The 20,418-nt window shown below is 33.3% G+C and overlaps 1 protein-coding gene across 3 annotated transcripts in view; it reads right to left on the bottom strand.

Annotated features, from left to right (window-relative positions):
- Positions 1-5,204: 5,204 nt before the first annotated feature.
- Positions 5,205-20,418, bottom strand: part of LOC149787709 (cytochrome P450 3A24-like) — a 28,523-nt gene continuing 13,309 nt past the window's right edge. For all 3 annotated transcript variants that reach the window (XM_089973895.1, XM_089973897.1, XM_089973896.1), the window contains exons 5-14: positions 19,884-20,000; positions 17,986-18,074; positions 13,968-14,116; positions 12,304-12,425; positions 11,815-11,920; positions 10,921-11,078; positions 10,459-10,547; positions 9,697-9,834; positions 6,534-6,696; positions 5,205-5,985 (exon numbers count right to left, since the gene is read on the bottom strand). In XM_089973895.1, the coding sequence (XP_089830021.1) occupies positions 5,911-5,985; positions 6,534-6,696; positions 9,697-9,834; positions 10,459-10,547; positions 10,921-11,078; positions 11,815-11,920; positions 12,304-12,425; positions 13,968-14,116; positions 17,986-18,074; positions 19,884-20,000 (1,206 nt within the window). In that variant the 3' untranslated portion in view covers positions 5,205-5,910. The remainder of the gene's footprint in view (positions 5,986-6,533; positions 6,697-9,696; positions 9,835-10,458; positions 10,548-10,920; positions 11,079-11,814; positions 11,921-12,303; positions 12,426-13,967; positions 14,117-17,985; positions 18,075-19,883; positions 20,001-20,418) is intronic.

The following is a 20,418-nucleotide window of genomic DNA, read 5'->3' as shown; positions in this document are numbered from 1 at the left end:
AATGATTGGCTTTATCTACTGCTGAAAAATAGCGTACCCAAACGGCTTGGATTCTGGGAGAACACATCACTAAGTATTACGTACATCTATTTCAACCCATCTTTTACATCAGTAGTCTTTTATTATCAAATACATTAATCTTTAAGCCGCGATATAAAATCTCTCACTAGATCTACCTTCCATTTGCACCTCAGACTAGCACTTGGATGCATCACCTGACTACATATTTAACGGAAACTCCAACATATTCTAACCTTGTCCTTCCTTGAACGCAGTTTCCAGCCACTTTACATTGAACACAAGCTTAATTGATTGAGATTTTGAATCAGGCAGAATAAATAAACATGAAAAATAGAAAAATGTATGAAAATGTAAGAAGCAGTACTTAATTATAATGGATTAAAAGGACAAAGTTTGATCCTTATACAATTTGACGCATACTTGACTGGATACTACAAGTTCATAGTGTATGCTTTTTCACTTTGATGACCACGAATAATGAGACAGTTTGAATCAAAACAGAAAAAAGCAAACACAAAGTACAAGTTTTGACAATTAATACAGTGCACCATTTAATGGACAATAAAAACACATAAACAATGATCATCGTACAATTTGATGCAAATACTAGGAGCTCCCAGTTCCTGGATTTCAGTCACATACCTGGTAATTAAGAATAATGAGACAGACTTACATCATTAGTTGAAAGACCATAACTGCTGTAATAAAGAGCCAGACTAGAATGGACACAAGGTCTAAAATCTGCATTCCGTAACGATTTTTCTGTCCAGTCAACTGAGCTCTGCTGTAAATGAAAGTATATCTCAGTTAGTTTCCCTGTATGCTATATACATTCATTTCTTAGCATTGAACTTTGCACTGTGTCCAAATCCTAAAATAGACTTGGGCTACATTTGTGGGTAATGAACCTGAAGAAATAATTAGGACCCCAGTCCAAATGTGGGTGAACAATGTGTATGAAGTCTTTGTCAAAACATTGCACACAACTTGGAATTCCATATTGTTGCGCTTACTCCAGAAACTGCAAAGTGAAGTTTCCAATGTTTAAAAGTAAAACTTCATCAGAAGGCATCTTAGAGATTTTCATCGTTTTGCAGGAGTAATTTATGCCTCGCACAATTTTAAATTAGATGCATCAAAATTTCAACTTTGTCTGATTTTTCTGGAGCGAGTCTATGGAAATCGTTTGTTCATTTCAAAGGCAAAGTTTGATCTGTTACACAATGTCAACATCATTTACGTGTTTTAAATTATTGCATGATGTCAACTACTTTGCCGTGCATGTTTGCTATATGTATGTTATGTTAACGCTAGATAGCTAATGCTGCAGATAGGACAAGATGGTCAAGGACCTGCTGGGATTAGTGAATATTTATTGGTTTGTGCTGTGAGATCTTGATATCTCACTGGATGAGCTGCCAATGACGTCTTGATGAGATAGTGCTGGTGATGACGTCTCTAGGGTCACATGAGTTTTATGTATCATTTTTTTGTCCCTGGTGACACAAAATATCCAGAGCACCTGATATAATCAATATAAACTGGTCATCACACTTGGCAAACTTTACATACTAACTCGGTGCTGTCATTATTCTGTTTGAATGGTACTTCAGTGATTACTTATTATCGCCATTCATGTGTATGACCCTCAGATATCTACTGAACATGATGTCCTAAGAACTCGTCTTTCTGTTTTATTTGATTTCTTATACTGACTTATTTAACATTTGAAATTAATTGACAAAAAAAATTAAAACACATGAAAAAAAGAAGAGAATTAATGAAAAATTCATGAGCAGAGAGACTAACAATTAAGCGATATAAATAAAAGAATAAATAAATAAATAAATCTGACTCAAAAACATGTAGTAGGTAAATGGCAATTCCAGAACTAGACGGGAAACCAGCCATTCACCTGTCAATGAAAAAATGGTTTATAAATATATTAGTGGATTCCTCAGCTATGAATTTTGAAGAATCATACGAGTGATAGGTATTATAATTTATGTAATCATCATTATTTACATGTAAGCTAAATGTAAAGTTTGTGTGCCATCAACTTGTTCACCTCATCTCGTCTCATAGCAACAAGTGAGGAATATAGCTTGTGGATATATTTAGCTGCAACCTATCTCGGGCATGACTTGACTGATCTTGGATATCAAATTCCTTTTGCCCTCAGTTCAAGTTTATGCATTCTAAGTATATAACGGTGTCGTCCACGTTGGAGCTGGCTCATGGTAAATACCTTGCAAGGAAAGTGGCCTGATTATTATGACAAGTCCTTTGTACAGCCAGTTGATATCTACAAGTGTGCATCCACTTATGTACTGTCTGCTCCATCTCAATCTCTCTCTTCACTTACTGCGATGTTAACTGTCATTGAAATTAAACACAGTCACAAAGACTATATATATATATATATATATGACATGATGACATGCCCACTTTTTGACATTTATAAATGTTTCTGATACAATAGATATTGCATGTTTGATTCTGCTTTTATGAAAAAATTTGCTTTTTCGGTTTACATCGGAAAATCTGGAGCTATTAGAGAACACGACAATACATCACCAATATTTGTTCATTTTCTTTCCATATTAATATATTATCTCATACATATATGTAATTGATACAAGTATATTCAGAGTCGATCTTTAAATAGTGTAACACACTTCAGTGATGATCTTGACAATATTGATGGAAAGATTTAAATTTATTTTATATATTTTAAAGGACTCATTAAGAGCTCAATGTTTCCACCTTTATTTAGCTCGCATGTGAATACTTTTTACGCCATTCATGACATATATTGACTAAGAAACAAAATGGTATGTTTAGGAGAAAAGACAAATTCTAGATTACCAACAGCCACACCTACCATGAATATCTTGGGGCATTTTGAACATTTGGCTTTTCTTTGGAGCACTAAACCAAAGTTCCAAAAATAAGTTCAACCTTGTGCTATGTCAAAGCATAAGAATGTGTATTACCAATTTGCCAGAAAGCTAGTCTGACAGATGGAGGAAGATTTTCAAAATGCCATTCAATCTTCTCAGGATATAACCAGTAATCATGATAAAGAACAATAATCGCTATAATATTTGTAATGACGCAGGGAGTACGTACAAACAAGCAAATTAATCTGACAGATAGGAGGATTTCCTGATTGGTCTCATTAAATCAGGAATCCGGCAAAAAAGTAATGATAACACAGGCAATTCAATAACGCCTTAAATCCATATTGAAGCCAATATGGAACCACAAAGACCAATCCTGGAGAATGACCTTACTCTTTACTTTTTGTCTCCTGTCTCTAATAACTCATCATACTGAAGACAGAAAAATGATAACCAGTCTAGAAATGGGTGAAGATAAAATAGGCTATATATAGGTTTAGCTGGCCAGGATTAGTTGATGATGAAAGTTTGCTTTTAGTAAACAGAATCCTTTGAGAGCTTATCCTAGCTGTAACTGAAAAACACAGAGATATTATTTTGTTGATGGAATTTCAATGCTTTAACAGGCTTGAGTTTGGAACACTCATTACTGATATTAGCACCAGACTCTTTGGAGCGGAACTGCATGCTTAAAGGTGATGAATTCTCATGACTTTATGTCCCACCAATTTCATTCAGTGAATGTTTTCAAACTTCATATTTTGTATTTTAATTGGCTTATGCTTATCTGACCTAAAATATGTGTTCTGGGGAATATGCGGTAATATCTGTATTTGTATCTCCTCTTCTGTAATGATTCATGCACATATAGCTGGTCACCTTGACCTTTGACTCATTTATGACATGGCTGCTAATATATTTCAATCTTAAACTGAAGAGAGATAAATGGTGACAGTAAAAAAATGTAACTGATGATTAGACAACTTTAATATTTTTTTCTGGTTTCCGGTAGCCAAAGTGGTTAGAGTATTCACCTCAGATGCAGGAGGTCACAGGTTTGAACCCAGGATGAGCAATACCAAACACATAAAAATGGTACTATCAGCTGCCTTGCTAGGCAATCAGCATGAAGAGGTAAGTGTTAACACTGGTCGGCCTGGTGTTAGGATAATATGACTGCGTGGGACATGATACTACATGTCTGTGGCAAGATGCCCCATCACTATAAACTGTCACACTTCAGTTATCGTAGCTATTAAGTCTGAAAAATTGGTAAAGATACTTTAGCAATCTAAATCACACACACACACACCCTTAAATGAAGCTCAAATACTTAAATGTTGCCAGAATTGCCCCATTGCTATAATTGGTACAAATGAACTTGCGATATAAATAAATATTCATTAATGTAATAACTGACAAGTGAACAATAAGCAGTGTTTACTACTAATTCTAGGACTGTCAAGTAAATCAAGTGTGGGTCTAGGACTCATGATACTAATGACATGGAAAAATGGGAACCAGTAAATTAGAGTATAAACAGGTTTGGCTGTCCAAGATTGGTCGATAATAAAAGATAGATTTATGAGCTTATCCAAGCTGTAATTGAGAAAATATAGAAATTGTTTTATTCATGGAATTTCAATCTTCTGACAGACAAGTTTGCAACGCTCATTATTGAAATTAACCCCTAATTCTTCGGTGTGGAATTGAAAGCACGTTTCAAACACACATAAAACACTAGAGAATGATGCTGCCAATATGATTTTCTCAACACATAATCTCTCATCCATGATGCGTCTGTACTAATAAAAAACATAGGTGCAATCATGAGCACTCAGAAATTTAAAGTTATCAAATTTTTAATATCATAATGTTTGCATAGGTTTACTATGGGAACTGAATTAGTACCATGATTCCTTTAACTACTTTCCTGCTAGTTATTTAAATAAAAAAATTTCTGTTTGATATATGGTGTAATTTAGAAATAGAGCATCCTATTGACCAGGTTTCTTTGTCCATATCAACACAGAATGAAGATGCATCAAAGCTTTATGACAAAATATATGACCACTTTGGCCATGGTACTCAGCATTAATGCTAAGGTTCATTACTTTACAAGACTTAATAGATTCAAATATCCTTCTGGTCTTGGGTTGTACAATACACTAAAACTTTTCAAAGGGAAATAACCCACTAAGCTACTACATAACCATATTCTTTAGCTTTTTCTAAGACATCTGGGGTCTAATGATATTTGTTTGCATTAAAACAGACACATGAACCAATAAGTCTTCTTTATTGTAGATATGTGCATTTGTGTGCCCCTTGCATACAACTTTCGATGTGCTATAGAAAGGCTTGAGAACAAATGTATTGATGGTATATGATATTTCAACATTTTTATAGTATCAGTTTCAGATGTGAGCCACGTTAACTTCTGTAATGTTTTGAAAATTGCCGAATCCTAGATGAACGAACAGAACAAAGATAAGCTTTAGATATATAATGTTTGCCATTTAAAATATATGTACAATGCTCATACTGTAAGAAAATCTAGATACTGAATATTAAATTATGTACACTATAAAGGGACATAATCATGACATAAATATTGAAACTGGGAATGGAGACACAATAGCAAAGATCAGAAAAATAGTTTCCGAATATACTGATATTTTACACAAATTACTGATATTTTACACAAATCACTGATATTTTACACAAATCACTCATTTTTTATATTTCTTTCTTTTTATGGACATTTCGAAGTGCAAATTCTTAGCTATAATTCAAGGCAGAAGTCAGCTATGCAATGATTAATCAATTTGACTAAAGTCTATAAAATAATAATAATAATGGAATTATTCTGCATGATTTATGATGATAGCACTGATATTTACCAGAGAATGTCATGGTAGCAAAATATTTTTTACTCTGCTAATATGTTCCATATGTATTATTGTCAAATTGCTATGTTTTAGGTTTATAAAGCTTCCAGCCTCAAGAACATTCCATTGACTGGCTTGGTAAACGCTCCTTTGTCAAGCTTTGGTGGGATCTGAAAATAACAGAATGATGTCCTTATTTTTGCAATGAATGGAAATGCAAATGAGCCTCTTAAAGCTGATAATAAATTTCTGCTTTTTCAAAACAATTATCCAGATGGAGCCAATTTGAAAAGATTTCAATGACTTGAGATTTCACAGTATCCGCTATCTGCATGTCAAGTTAACTTTATGAACAGAATTTTTGAATATGCTCTCATCACTTTCAATTGTCATGAATTTACAAGAAAGTAAAAATGACTAGTTACTCTCATGTGAAAACAATGGCAGCATCAGCAATGTTTTAAGTAGTCAAATGCTCGATCCAAAAATGAACTTTAGGAATTGACTTTCATTATGCAATCCACTTCACTTCAGCAAAACAGTTGTAAATAATATTTGGGTAAAGTCTGTAAATAGTTCCTGGTCCTTTACACTTACTTATGCCCGCTTTAGATAAATAATTATTGTTTAGTTCAATAGCTATATGGCATAGCAAAATGCCTTTTTCAAACGGCAACAAAAAAAAAAAAAAAAAAAAGAAATCATCATGCCAACATACCTCAGTGTCAGGTGCTGTCTGAAAACGGAAGTTCTGGACCATGCCAACAATTGCCATCTTTGCTTGCAGTAAGGCTAGCCTCATTCCTATGCAGTTTCTAGGCCCGGCCCCAAACGGCAAGAATGTGAATGGTTTGATGTTATCCTTGTTCTCAGGAGAAAACCTTATTAATTATTAAAAGATCTTAGGATTCAATAATTAAGAAGTAATTATAATAATATACTTATGAATTAATCATAGCCCAAAGTATATTCTCTTCTAAATAATTTCATGAAGTTTTCTTCAATTTGTTAAAAAGGTCACTTAAAGGAAAAAAACACAAATGATGACTATTTTATAAATCATACTTTCAGAAACAGTACAACAGATATTGATATGAATGTGGACAAAGATATACGTACAAATAGTAGGCAGAAATGTGGATGAAGATATATATTGTTGTTGTGGGGTTTAATGCCATTTTTCAGCACACGATAGGCTAAACATGGTGGTCAGTGTTAATGGGGAAGGAAGAATCCAGGAAAACCCCAGAAAGAACCACCAACCCACGAGAAACTACTGGCAAGCTTTCTCACATATCCACATTGACTGAATCCGAGACTGATAGATACTGACTCTTCCTTTTTGTATTCTAAACTCTTTATGTTGAAAACCCTTTGAAACCATTTAGATATTTGCAATTATATAATATAAGCAGCCAGTAGGACAAGGTTATCATTATGACTCTTTTTGGAGATAAAATGTAAATTTATCTAATGCCCTTTCTCTGATATTAAAGGACAGAACTGGATACCACTGCCATGTAAGTACTGGTTATTTCTCTAGTTCTGGAACCCGTTCCAGTGGCCATGTGGTTATGGTGTCTGCCTCAGATGTGGGAGGTTGTGGGTTTGAACCCAGGCTGAGTCATACCAAAGACTTATAAAAATGGTACTAACATTTGTCTCGCTTGGTGCACAGCATTAAGAGGCTAGTGCTAGGACTGGTCGGCTTGGTGTCAAGATAATGTGACTGGGTGGGACATTATGCTATATGTCTGCGGCATGATGCTCCAGTACTAGACATCACAGTGATTCACTATAAACTGCCACACTGCGTATATCGTAGCGATGACTGATAAATTGTTAAAGCTACATTAAAAATCCAAATCACACACAAACGCACGAACACAAATAAAAGTTATGGATGAGTTCTTCCATGTAAGTAAATTTCCATCATTCTATAATAAGGTTATTACCTGGAATCAACCGACAAAAGGTAGGTAAACTTCTTTTCACTTCTTGACTGGAAACATGAATGAGTTGGCATTTTTGCCTTATACATGCTGATCCTATAACTTTGTTCCTTCTATGAAGTCCTTTACTGTGCACTTACAAACATATCGCTCAATGCTAATTCACATTTATTTGAAAGAATGTCTTCTTGTTATTAAGTAATTGTCGCATCAAAGTTTTTGAAGATTTAAAACTGGGTGAGCGAGAAAAAATTGAGGAAAGCGAACATCAAAGAAAAATTCTGGACCTTTGGTAAATAAACAAGTGATGGAAGCAATCTCAAATATTTGCAGATCTTTGGCATTCCAAACCGATCACCCAATTGGCAAACTGCACATAACCCTTCTTAAAACATTGTGAAATGTATGATCATTATTCCATTAAAAGATATAAAATTAGTTGAAGATACAATTGATTGATTGATTGGTCAGTTGATTGATTGAATATGCATTTTACAGCACACCAGCACTATAAGGCCAGATAGCCCAACAAACAGTTATATGAAGAAAAAGAATAATCAGAAAGGTTTATTATAAAAGAGTGATAAAAGTATAAGAACACAATGTGGTAGTAATACATGTGGGTTACTGATCAATAGGGATGTAATGTTTTTTTGGTGTAAATTGTAAAAGGATAAGATAAGTAAGGGTGATTAACAGTACGAATATTCAATGAAAATACTCAAAATAAATAGGATTGAACACTAATTAAATTTTTGAACAAGAAGTTTAAAAAAAGAAGTTACGCTGACCGTATCAAAAAGTGTCTAACATGTTGAACATTGTATTAACGATCTTGTAGAGACTGGAGCTAGAAACAATCCATCATAAAGTGTTTCACATGTGAAATGTTCGTTCCAAGAATCTCACCCAGCTGGGTCTTTGACTTTCAATATGTAAGAGTGGGTTTATTATGACCTATTCTGATGCTTGCAATGTCTTGTTTGCTTCAGCTAGAAGACTTTCACATGAAGGCTTTCACACAGAGATGTCCTAAATGCTCCCAAAGCAAGTTATATTGCTTGGTGGCTAATTGGGTTATGCATCTTGAGTATGACTTTCTGGCTGAACCATAAAGAACATAGCCATAGTCATGTTTAGATTGAAATAGGTGGATAATGGCCTTTCTATCAAGTCTGTGTGCACTGCTACTTTTAGAGAAAATCAAGAGCTTTCAAGCATTAAGCTTTTAAGTTCTTTAAGTGTGGAATAAAGGTGAGTTTTCTGTCGAAGACAATACCTAAAAAAATTATTTCCTCAGCAACTGGTATAGGTGTTCCAACTAGCATGTGCTTAGGATCATCATGATGTCTTTGTAACTGACATATATGCATGCTTACTGTGTTTGATTTTGAGAATTTGAAATCATCGGCATTTGCCCACTTTTGAATCCTGTTTATATTTTGTTGCAGCTGTCTTTCAATTGTATACACGTGCTTTGATCCATAACATATTAGGAAAATATTAAATTATAGGGAACAATTCAGACCAGGAGACAAACATTTGGTAATGCTTTTAATTTTGATGTTGAAAAAAACCTCTTCCTACAACTGACGTATGATTAACTGTAACAGATAGATGGGTACATGGACTCACAGATGGAAAGATAGAGGGACATGACTTATACCAATATATCCGCAAAAGTGCAGATATAATAAGACACTTGATTAACGTTTTTTTCTTAAATAAGCGGATAACTTTCATTACAATCATTTTTACATTTTAAATTTGTACTAAGAAGAGTTATGTAATATACTGCTTCTCGATAAAATCTACAGAAGTTTAGGTTAATTTTTCATGCGAAATGTTCTTGAATCACACTTGATTTATGCATAGCTATATTAGCTAAGTATGTTCTTGATTGTTACAAATGTGTTGAGAAAGCCGCACCTTTCTGGGTCAAATTTGTGTGGGTTGGGCCAGAATTCCGGGTCAAAATGTAAACCGTAGACTGGAACATTCACATCTAGTCCTTTGGGGATCTTAACACCACAGATTTCTGTATCCACAAGTGCTTCTCTATTGAACCTGTAAGAGAGGGTATAATAATCATCATGAATACCAACATACATTTTCATCACCAACTTAAAATATTTACTTGCTTTTACCCGAGTCTCTTATGGATACATTTCTCATCAGCGTCAAACAACAAAATAGTTGTGTATACCCTGGTAAAGGCTTCTCAATATTTTTGAGTAGTTCACATGTTACAGCCAGGAAACAGCTCCAACTCAACAGTAGCAGAATCATAATTGCTTGTGATGACCTTGGCATATTTTAGGTAGTTGAGTATGTTTAGCACTGAACCTCTAATCATCGTGTACTCTGGGTAACATTTGTGAAAGTATCACAGGTAGTACAGCAGCTGAAACCCGTATACATTTGGCCTTTAGTAGAATAATGAATGGATTTGGGGAACAAATACTTCGCACATTTATTTTGTTTTGTGGTACAGCTAATGTACCATGTCATTTACCTAAAATATGGCATTAAAGTCATGAAATAGAAATCGATGGTTTCCTAATTAAAGTTTGTTAGTTACATAAAAAGGTGAGCATAGAGTGAAAAACTGTCAATTCAATCAAAAAAGTTTACAAAATAGTGACAAATATTTTCAAAATGTTATGCAATAATTCCAATTATATAACCAACCTCCTTGCAGGTGGGTAGATTCTGAGCGTCTCTGACACTACCATATCTAGGTACTGCAATTTGAAAACGTTGTCATAGACTGGCTGACTCTGGAATAAAGTTTAAATGCACAATTATTTGAACATATAAAAGGATGGTAGACTCTGGGTAAAGGATTGCAAAATAAACTCAACTGAGTAGCTTAATGTCCCGAAAAGAAGTTTCTAGATTAAATACAGCATGTGACCCTCTGCAAGAATTGCAACAAAAAAAGGCCTTTTAATTAGGAGAATAAGAAAAATGTAGCATATGAGATAAAAACAAAATGGAAGCTAATCAACGGATAAACTTTTAATAGAAAAGTTGAAATTTGCGCAGGAAATATTGAAAAGAGAAATGTATGCTATTTTCAGGCTACGTAATAACTAAAATAAATATTTCATCAGAAAAAATAAACAAATACAGCAACTACTCCCAACATACTTTGCCTAATTCCTTGTCAATTTCCGATCTCAGTTTATCTTGAATGTCCTGGTTCACAGCGAGGCAATATGATACGAAAGTCAAGAGGCTGGATGTGGTGTCGAAAGCGGCCAGGAGGAACATCAGTGCATTTGCCAAAACCTCATTGTCTGTCAAGCCTGCAAATTATGCTTATGTGCAAAGTTGCAAATAAACAGACAGATGGAGACAGATCAGGGCAGATGCATAAACAATCAGAGAGGGAAGACAAAAAACAGACATCCAGTCATGCTTACACAAGTAGCACTCTTATGGTGCGCCAGTAAACACATAACCAGATAATTAGATATAGATATATAGTGTATGACAGAGAGAGAGAGAAAGAGAGAGAGAGCTAGCTATCGAAAGGTAAATATGTATTGATTTTAGTGGTAATGGAACCGCTACCGAGTACTTATCTTTGCACTAATATGGCAGCTGTATTATGTGGTTGGCTATATAGATTTGACAGAATATGTGTCAAAAGTGAAATCTGTGCTGTTGTAGGTTGCATACGGGAATATCTTTGTATCTTTTATGAACAAACAATTATGAATCAGTGATACTAGACAAATAACATGTTGGTAGTGCAATGAACTTAGCATAGAAAAGAAAAGCACCTTAAAGCTTTGTTAAAGGGAATCACCTTATGTTTAAAAGTAGAATCCAGAAATCTTCCCAACAGTAATGTATCCTACCCACCATTCACAACATCCCTTCCACTGACTTGCCTGAAACAGATGCTCCAGAATGGAAATTTAATCCCTAGAGAACTGTTTGAAACTCATTTTTCATTTTTCAGAAGATTTATCATCGACGGTGTGCTAGCATGCTGCTCCACCCAATTCGAAACCCTGTGAAAGTAAACTATCTTACCTCTCTTCTTATATGAATCAAAGTCTAGGCCTTCCACATGCTCTTCATTCTTGCCCTCCTGATCTTTGTGCGCATTGATCATTAACTGAATGAGATCCCTGTAGTTCTGCGTAAAAAGACATTCGTATTTACTGCAAAAAGCTGTCTTATGTGAATCAGCTGCTACTAGTCAGTTCCATTCTGACCCTTTTCACACAAACATGCAATTCTATCCACACCCCTCCTGTCCACCTTGTTTAAGGGTCATGGAAAAGTATACATGCATATGTTATTGCAGAGCTTAAAAGAATATAATATAGCTTAATAAAATGCTGTCTTTACTATAATACATGTAGTCTATAATACCTGTAGTAAATAATTCTCAACATGGGATATATTGGATCGTATGGGGTAATGACTCAATACTTGATGTAAACAACCTGTAGAATTTAACAGGTGACTTCATACAATGTTTTCCATAAAAATGACAGATTTTGAGAATGTTCTTACGTTTGACGTGCTACTTCTACGCTCTTGTATCACCGATTTGGTTGCTTCTATGAAAAATTCCACTGCACTTTTATCTATTAGTGGCATGCCCCTCATGAACATTTGAAAGTCAGGAAACATCACTGAAATGCACAGATGAGAGGGTACGTCATTATTCTGCACATAGCCTTACCATCCTATGATAAAAAAATGCAGAATAAGTTTGGATTTCATGCAGAGGCTTTACGTGTTATCCAAATGTATTAAATGATGGAAGAGTTTGAAGAATTTAGAGCACTCAGGGAAAAAACCCAGGTGAGCTAAGTATCTGTTAATCTATTGCATGAGGTGTACTACATTGCTTAAGCTAAATATTCGTTGTTTCTTTAATTATGGTTGAAAGCTTGCTTAAAATGGGACAGTACAAACGTTAAAAGCACGTTCCCCTCACTAGTTGCCGCTTAACATCCTCCTTACTAAGGTCACTCAACTCATGAATGAGGTGTACCGTATCAATATACGGGGGAAGTGTATATGGACAGATAACATTTGTCTGTGTGTCATGCGGAGGGCAATTAATTTCATGGGGATAAGTAAGGAAGAATATGGATGTTTAATTGCCATTATGCTTTTGTGAGACATATCCAAAAATAGTGTCCATAAAAGAACAGTACACTGAGGAGAAATGACATGAGGACACCGATGTAGAGGAATCCACCTCGAAAAGGAAATGGGTATACATAAAAGAAATTGATGAGTGTAAGTGAAACAGTAATGATCTTGACACTTAAGTGGTTGAAGAGTAATGCATCCAATCCAACTATGTTTCGAGAATACATTTAAATGATGCCAAAAAGAGAATGAAACAAGACAATGACATATACTCCACTTTAAACCCAAAATTAACACATTCATATCCAACTAAGAAAATAAAATCTACTTTTGTGGGAGGAAGTAAGACACAATTACCACCTTTTTCAATGAAACCTTGCAATAACATGAGAAATAAAAAGATTTAAGAAGTAGATATATGCTTTACTGTACATGATAGAGTAGGCTTCTTTATACGCGCAAATGAGAGTCTTCCGATCATACAAATGGACAAAGCTATCAGGTGAGTCTGTATCCAACATCTTGGCATTGTACTATGGGTGAGTTGAAGGAAGATATTTTTATAACCCCTGCATTATCTCTAAACATTTGTAAGATGAAACTAAGATTCCAGTAAGCTGAATGTAACTTTGAACAGAATAATGTCTGACACCTTCAACTTAACTTCCATAGAACATCTCTGAATTTGGGGTTGTTAGCTTGTGTTTGAATTTCGTGCAAAATACTTTCATGAACATTTTGTCAAATGTTTAAAATTTTCTATTCTTTTTTCTACATAAATGATAATATTTCAGTCATGAACAATTCAGACTTTATGTTAAACAGTTGAATCTTATAAGAAAAATTAATAATAATACTGCAATATTATTAGTAGTAGTGGTAGTAAGAGTAGTAGTAGTACTGAAGCCAGACTAATAAAGACTGACCACTGAAAGGTTTACATTAAAACAAGAGAAAACAAACACATCATGAAGAAAACATTTAACTTGATTAAATATGACGTGTGCGCTGTAAGAGCGAAATAATTAAATTCTGAGACTGTCCTGATACTTGTAGGAAGCATTTTGGCTTACTTGCCAGTAAAATCCGTGGCCCTACTAAGTTTGCTGTCATGGCTTTTGTGGCATTAATCACAAAAGGATCGTTCGGATTACTTTGTGAATCAACCTCCATTCCAAATCCTGTACTGCATATCACATCCATTGTGAAGGCGCCAAACAAACTGAAAGTCATGTTACGGACATATTGTCAGTTCCATATTTGTTTCATAAATTTCTTACATGTCCGCAGTATCTTGGTCAAAGAGAGATATAACAAAAATGGTTTCAGAAACCTCACTTTTATAGAAAGTAAATTTAATCATTGGATGAAAATGATTTAGGCAAATAATGAATTTTTTCAGTTCTTCATTTGAATGGTTCCAGATCACAAATGTCATCTAAAAATCTGAACCAAGTAGATGGATCAAACTTATAGTTTTGAAGAAAATCTTTTTCTAATTTACCCACGAAAAGGGAAGCGTATAAAGGAGCCTAAGGACAAACATAGCCGTACCCACTATTTGGATGTAGTTTGTATTATTAAATTGAAAATAACTATTTTCCAAGATAATTTTTATCATTTTACAAATATTTTCACTAGATAGTGTGCTATTATTAGGACTGTTACCAAGAAAATATTTACACGCTTCTTTACCATCTGTATGCGGAATGTTGGTATATAGTGATGTTACATCTAATGATACCAGGATTGATTTATCAGATAGATGTGGAATAGACTTTTTAATGGAATCAGTTGTATCTTCGATGTATGAAGGAAGCGATTTCATTAAAGGTTGTAAAACGCTATCCATAAATTTGGATAGGTTTTCAGTATATGAATTACAACCTGATATAATGGGTCATCTTGAATAATTTAAAGGTAAAATATGGTCAGGATTTTTATGAGTTTTAGGTTATATGTAGAATTGAAGTGTACATATGTTTAGAGGAAAGTATCAAATTCCTCATATAAGGAATTATTATTTTTCAGCAGTCTCATTAATACATGATCAAAGTTTCGATTTAATTTCCATTTTCTTTGGTAATATGTTTGTAGCATTTTTCATCATTTATGACGTTCAACTTCTTTAATATAATCTTCTTGATTCATAATAATAATAGTGTTTGATTTATCAGCCTTTCTAATCACTATACTGTCGTCATTCATTAGATAATATAAAGACTTAATATCGCTATTAGAAATATTATTATAATATCGCTTTTGATGATTCCCATGTAATATCTCTTTTATGATTGTATCAATATAAAAAGTTAAATAGGAATCACGTCCATTAGCTGGTGCAGAAGATGATTTAGTTGTGTTGAAATAACCCGGTTTTTCAGAATGAAACAAATCCGATTTACCCTCTGACTTGTTGTATCCTTTATCATAAAAAAGTTCGTTTCATTTTATGAGTCTTGAAAAATTCAAACTTTCTTCAGCTAATATAATTTTATTGTGATATTTAGGTTTGGGACAAAATTTTGGCCCTTTGCCTAACAGTATATAGTCATTATCAGTTAATCTTCTATGTGAGAGGTTCAACATGGTTCTTTTTACTCTCTTAATTTGTTTCCTTTGCTTTTCAAAATGAAACGTTTAATCCATCTGCTTGGTTTAGATTTTTAGATGATGTGTGTGTGTGTATGATTTGGATTTTTAACGTAGCTTTAACAATTTTTCAGTCATATCGCTACGACGGTTGCAGTGTGGCAGTTTATAATGATGTCTAGCACTGGGACATCATGCCGCAGACATGTAGCGTGATCTCCTACCCAGTCACATTATCCTGACACCAGGCTGACCAGTCCTAACACTAACCTCTTAATGCTGAGCGCCAAGCGAGGTAGCTGTTAGTACCATTTTTGTAAGTCTTTGGTATGACTCGGCCAGGGATCGAACCCACGACTTCCCACATCCGAGGCGGATGCTCTAACCACTAGGCCACCAGAGCGGTAATTTTTAGATGACATATTGATCATCTGGAACCATTCAACTGAAGAACTGAAAAAATTCACTGATTGCCTAAATCATTTTCACCCAACGATTAAAATTTACTTATACTGCATCTAAAATACATGTTTCATTTTTAGATGTAAATGTAATAAATAATATTGATAACACTATCTCTACAAATATTCATGTCAAGAAAACTAATATCCACCAATATGTGGAATATTCTTCATGTCATCCCGTCATGTAAAAAATGTATACCCTATAGCCAGACCAAAAGATACTGATGCATTATTTCAGATGATTGTCAATTACAAAATTTGATGGATGAATTAAAAAAATATTTCCAAAATATAAATTATCCTACACATATAATTGATTCTGCGCAGAACAAAGCCTGTAATTTTACTCAACATGAGGCTTTAAACACAGCAAAATGTACAATAGAGAAAATTATAATTCCTTTCACAATAGAATATAATTCTTCATTACCTAATATAGGTCCTTTAGTTAATAAATATTCGAGTCTCCAAATTTAAAAAAAAAAAAAAAAAACCAGTGTAAAATCACTTTACAAAAATAAGATTTTCTAATTAGAACAGGCAGAAAATAAAAAAGACAATTTTCGTTATCTAAATGTAACAGACACCAGTGCTCTCAAAAAACAAACATAAGAGAAAGTACTTCTTTCAGTAGCGCTAAGACAAAAGAAGTTTTTTCTCTACGTTATAACACTAACTGCATATCAAATGATGATAACCTGTACAAAATGTGACATGCAATATGTTCCACCATATTGCATGCTACATTTTTTTATACAGGTTACCAAATAAATCACATAAGTTGAGAGAAAATACCTCTTTTGTAATAGTGCTACTGAAAGAGGTACTTTTTCTTATGTTTGCACATTGAGAGCACTGGTGTCTGTTAAATTTAGATGATGAAAATTGTCTTTTTTTTATATTTTCTGTCTGTTTAGTTCTAATTAGAAAATCTTGCAAAAGAGCTATTTTCTCCACATGATAACACTAACTGTATATCAACTGATGTGATTTTTTTGATAACCTGTAAAAGAAATGTAGCATACAATATGCTGGGCAAACACTTCAACAAGTTTCTAAGAGAATGTATAATCAGTGTTTTCATATAAAAAAATGAGTTCCTCAGTTTCCCTCTAATATTTCAACACACTTTAATGCCAGTAATCACTTTCTACTCGATTCTACTTTCATGCCAATAGATATTGTGCATGGTGACATGAATAGACTCATAGAAGAAACTTATTGGATTCATAAGTTAAATACTTTGCATCCTAATGGCCTTAATGCCAATGCACTAGAAATATTTTATAAAATATTTTTTTAAGTTGATATATTGTATATCCTTTATAACAATATAATTATATGTATGACTGTTTGTCTCTATTTTATTCTATTATTTTACTGATTCAGGTTTAGAGACTTAGGTAACTTTTCAATCCTGTCATGTATATAAAATTGTTATGATGATGCATATCATTTATGATGTTACCTAATGACTTAATTGTTATTTTAAAATATAAAGACTTCATCCGTTTCTTTCAAAACATTTTGTGCCTCAAGAAGCATACATTAAATGTGAAACTAGTTGACAGAATTTTTGGCGTTTGTGTTTCAAAAAAAAAAATCCCAATTCTTCAATTTAGTAAAGAAATTCAGTATTGAGAATAACTTCATCCCTTTGATGGCATAATGTTTGGTAACACATTACTTAGTTAAATATTAGCATGTTTTAAACTTATTATTACAATTATTTCTTTCAAGTGCACTTCATACACTAAATGTTCAAACTTTTTAATGAAAACAGTGGCTAGTCCTAATGGATCCTTTGAAAACCATCCATGTTTTGAATCTGTAAAGAAGTTGATAACCGAAAAGAAATCTTGCTAAACAAAAATGATGTTGCAGGATAAAAGATCCATTCAATCAGAATACAATTTCCTCAAGATGTATTCATTTTCTCTTCTTTTAATTATCAGGTATTTAATTCCAACATATGCTTTCATTATCATATGTAAAGTATATTAAAATGACATCAGTATCTACTTCAATTATTTACCCTTTCATTTCAGCAGATTTCCCATTCTCTGACATCTTTCTTCCATTGCAAATTAATCTCTCCAAACATTGAGAAATAAGGGGGGTCATCTAAAAAAGTAGACCGATGAATATCAGTAGTAAGTAGAGAAAACAATAAGTAAATAAATGTAATTTTGATGATTTTAATATTTTACTCAATAGTTTTAATATCTACATTCACACTTAATTTTTCCAAACATTAATAGCAAACAAAACCAACTAGAGTTGGAGGTGAAAACAAATGTTTCATATAAATTTGTGGTATTGTTTAAAAATATCCCCTTAATGTATTCTCCACTTACTTAATAAACTTAAATCGTTAACTTATTCAAATACCTTATAAATTACATTGAAAGAGGGTGGAGAAATATTGTACCACACCATGGGTTTATAAGATGCCAGAATATCCTAACCCCAAAACTGATCGAAGCAAGTGTTGAATCCACTGTGAGAGATTAGCTTGAAGTCGATGTTTATCATACTTCCTAGGACCTTCAATAAACATTCTTTCAGTTGAACATTTCCCTTTTTCTTTTAAAAAGCTAATACCACAAATAATTTTCTATAATCAATCTAAGAACCACATATTCCTGAGACTAACTTCCCAGCTGCACGGTTTTTCTTGCAAACCATTTCTTTGTCGCAGATCCGTTCTCATGATATGTACAAAGAAACAAGACCCAAACACCTAATATACATAAATTACTATTTTCTCAAATTAACAAACACTTATACAGGAGAATATACTGATAACTCTTTATATGTGGCCACTTGATGAAAGTAATCCATGATGCCACAAAGCCTAGTGGATACCATTCAGTGTGAATGACACATGTTGGCTTGAATAATATGTTTACAACATCAATTCCTCATCAGGAAACAAGTGATCACTAAAACCCTAGCAAAACTATAAGCAGAAACACAGATATAAATAGCGTCTATTCTGTGTTAGTTACAATATGTTCGAAGTAATTTCATTTGCATTTGACAATACAACAGTATTCCTATCTAATGATAGACTTTTGCCTCACATGTATATGCGTGATGAGATTGTTATTATATATAATAAGAGATTTCTGTCTCATCTATATATGCATGATGAGATTGTTACTATATATGAGATTTCTGTCTCATTGATATATGCATGATGAGATTGTTACTACATAATGAAAGATTTTTGTCTCACCTGTATATGCGTGATGAGATTGTTACTATATATAATGACAGATTTCTGTCTCATCTATATATGCATGATGAGATTTTTACCATATAATGAGTTTTTTTTATCACCTGTATATGCATGATGAGATTATTACTATATCATGATAGATTGCTGTCTCACCTGTATATACGTGATGAGATATAAGTATCTTTGTCTTATCACGATAGTAGCAATGGAGGTTTCGCCAACTTTAAGATTATATGATAAGGTTTTCCAATTCGGATAAAGACTTTGTCTGAGAGGGTTACATAATTAAACCGGTTGTGGAAGTACAACTTTTATTTTGTGAAATAGAACAAAGTTTCATCGTATGTATGTATGTATGTATACAACGTTGACATTCTTTCCCAACTATTCTATAATTGCCTTTCCATGCCTACTTTTAAATCAGTTTCTTTTCTGCTCTTTGCCACAATTTATGTTGATTTTTTTTTGTTTTAATTGAATTTTATGTGGGTTTTTTTTCTTCATAATTCCATTTCCATTTAATTGAAGATTTCCTTTTCAGCCCAAAGAAATTTTTTGAAATAGAACATTTTATGACATTTGCCCACTGTGCATATCTTAAATGATAAACAACTCCATAATAAACATGACAAAAATGTTGACGATCTCACACTCCATAATAAACATGACAAAAATGTTGACGATCTCACATTTCTCATTTTTCCAGAACTAAAGGTAGGACTTAGTGTAGAACGGAGAAATTTCCAATGTTCCCCTGAGGCCAAGTTTACTGCGGAATCCATGAACTTTGAGTCTTCCAATGTGTGCTATTATAAAGTAATAATAATAATAATAATAATAATAATAATAATAATACTGATAATAATAATAATAAGAAGAAGAAGAAGAAGAAGAACAACAACAACAACAAGAAAACGATTCAAAGAAGAAGAAGAATTAGATCAACAGGGATGGTCCTGGCTTTCAAAAAGCTGTCGCCAAAAAAATCGCCAACCTCAATATTTTGTCGCCAATTTTCAGAAAGTGTCGCCAAAACAACTAGTGCACATTTTTCCAAGTGTTAATTTAGTCTATTAATGTAACAGGCAATGAAAATTACAAAAGATGAGTTAGTTAATACTTTAATTACAACAAGCATTAACAAAATGTTACAAAGTGTTACATGAAGATCTGTCGCGATTTTAGGACTGCCCACTTGTTGAATGCAGTTTCAAAGTCTAATTT

This window comes from Sinohyriopsis cumingii, chromosome 11 (genome assembly GCF_028554795.1).
Source record: "Sinohyriopsis cumingii isolate HCF-2022 chromosome 11, ASM2855479v2, whole genome shotgun sequence".
Classification (NCBI taxonomy): Eukaryota; Metazoa; Mollusca; class Bivalvia; order Unionida; family Unionidae; genus Sinohyriopsis; species Sinohyriopsis cumingii.
Note: the sequence above shows the minus strand (reverse complement) of the source record. Positions and strands in the feature narration are given on the sequence as shown.